Genomic DNA, 1,961 nt, shown 5'->3' on the forward strand with positions numbered 1-1,961 from the left:
GCAGTGATCGTGACTGGTCCAAGTAATCCTAGAGGATCGAAAATCCTCGCGATGGTGGATAGGATGGACCGTTTGGTGACTCTGGCCGTGGTGAGAGGACCGACCGTGTATAGTATCTCGTCTTTTCGTGCATCCCATGAAACGCCAAGAGTTTTCATTGTAGCCGCGTCGCCCATTAATTTTGGATGCACTTGTAGTTCGCTGAGACCCGTGAGTAGTTGCGGTTCGTTGGAAGCCTACTGTCGGATGTTGAGGCCTCCTTGTTGGAGCAAGCCAATAATTTGCGTTTGTATGTCGATTGCCTCTTCGAAAGTTTCGGCGCCTGTTAGTAGATCGTCGACATACAGATCTCGTTCGATTATTGGTGCAGCTGATGGGAAGTTTCCCCTCTCGTCCTTTGCCAATTGCTGTAGACATCTCGTCGCAAGATACGGTGCTGATGTTAGTCCGAAAGTCACCGTGTTCAGCTCGTAGTTGGCGATGTTGTCTTGTTGATCTCTCCACAGGATTCGTTGGTAGGACCTATCCTCCGGACGAACGAGGAATTGACGATACATCTTTTCGATGTCTCCGGTTAAAACGTACGAGTGCATGCGAAATCGGAGCAATAAAGAGAAGAGATCGTCTTGTATGGTTGGTCCTGTCATTAGGGTCTCGTTGAGCGATAGACCGCTGCTCGATTTTGCTGAGCCGTCGAAGACCACTCGAACCTTTGTTGTCGTGCTCGAGGGTTTGATGACCGCGTGATGAGGCAGGTAGAAACTCGGCGTCTGGTCGGTGTCTACCTGCGTCATGTGACCGAGTGTCAGGTATTCTTCTAGGACCGCGGTGTACTGCTTCTTCAATTCGGGATCGCGATGTAATTTCCGTTCTAATGAGAAGAATCGATGGAGTGCACGTGATCGGGATTCTCCAAGTTGCGTTTTCTTTTCATTGAAGGGTAGCGCGACGACGTAACGCCCGGAATCATCGCGTCGAGTGTGCTCGGAGAAATGTTTTTCACATTCGCGTTCTTCGGCTGATAGATGTTGCTTCGTGGATCCCTCCTCTATTTCCCAAAACCGTTTGATGTCTGTATCCAATGATGTCAAAAAGGCATTCCGTTTCGGTTGTGGCATCGTGACTGTTACGCTCCCCCCGATAATCCATCCTAACTGCGTTTTTTGCAGGACTAAATCGGGTTCGTTGTGATGAGACAGATCAATCTGTCCGACGCTGAGACACGATAGTGCGGTGCCGGTGCCAAGCAGCATGTCGATGGGTGCTGGTTGGTGGAACAGAGGGTCCGCGAGTTTGATGTTCGGCGGGATCGCGAGTTTCGACCGGTCGATTTGTGTGTCAGGTAGAAGTCCCGAAATCCTTGGGATCGTAAAGAAGGTCAGGGTCCTCTGATAATTCGACAATCGCGAGCGTATTCTTGCGGTGACGATTCGGTTCGTGACGGTATTGAGTTGATTCAATATCTCTATTGCCACGGATGCTTGGCTTAAAGGCAAACGCAATTTCTTCGCGAGGACTTCGGTGATGAGATTCGCGTTTGAGCAGGTATCGATCAAGGATCGGCATCGAACGGTTTGCCGGTCGCGGTCTAAGACGAATATGATTGCGGTCGTTAATAAGCCGTTGGTCTGTCCGTTTGAAATCAATGCGATGCCTCGTTGTCGTAAGAATGGTGTTGCCGGTGATGCTGCTGGTCAGATCTTATTTTCTTGTGACGGGGGCTCGTGATGCAATTTTGTGTTGTGGCATCCGTTACATACACGGCAGCCGCCTGCCTTGCAATCGTCGGTGGCATGATCAGAAAGGAGGCAATTTAGGCACAGTTTTGCCCTTTTCGTCGATTGCATCCTGTCGCTCGGTTTCATTTCTATAAATTTCTGACATCGATAGATCGCGTGGGAATCGACGTTACATATCCGACAATTCGATGCGGGTGTGGATCTCCTGACGAATGTTTGTCG

At 49.9% G+C, this 1,961-nt stretch overlaps 1 protein-coding gene across 1 annotated transcript; it reads right to left on the minus strand.

The window, feature by feature from the left end:
- Positions 1–236: 236 nt before the first annotated feature.
- LOC114882067 lies at positions 237–1,253 on the minus strand. The gene has a single exon (XM_029198945.2). The coding sequence runs from the start codon at positions 1,251–1,253 to the stop codon at positions 237–239; it is 1,017 nt and encodes a 338-aa protein (XP_029054778.2).
- Positions 1,254–1,961: the final 708 nt, after the last annotated feature.

This window comes from Osmia bicornis, chromosome 9 (assembly GCF_907164935.1).
Source record: "Osmia bicornis bicornis chromosome 9, iOsmBic2.1, whole genome shotgun sequence".
NCBI classification, from domain to species: Eukaryota; Metazoa; Arthropoda; class Insecta; order Hymenoptera; family Megachilidae; genus Osmia; species Osmia bicornis.

Excerpts from the sequence above, each read along its gene's own strand:
- LOC114882067 (XM_029198945.2), bottom strand. The coding sequence starts at position 1,253 with ATGCTGCTTGGCACCGGCACCGCACTATCGTGTCTCAGCGTCGGACAG.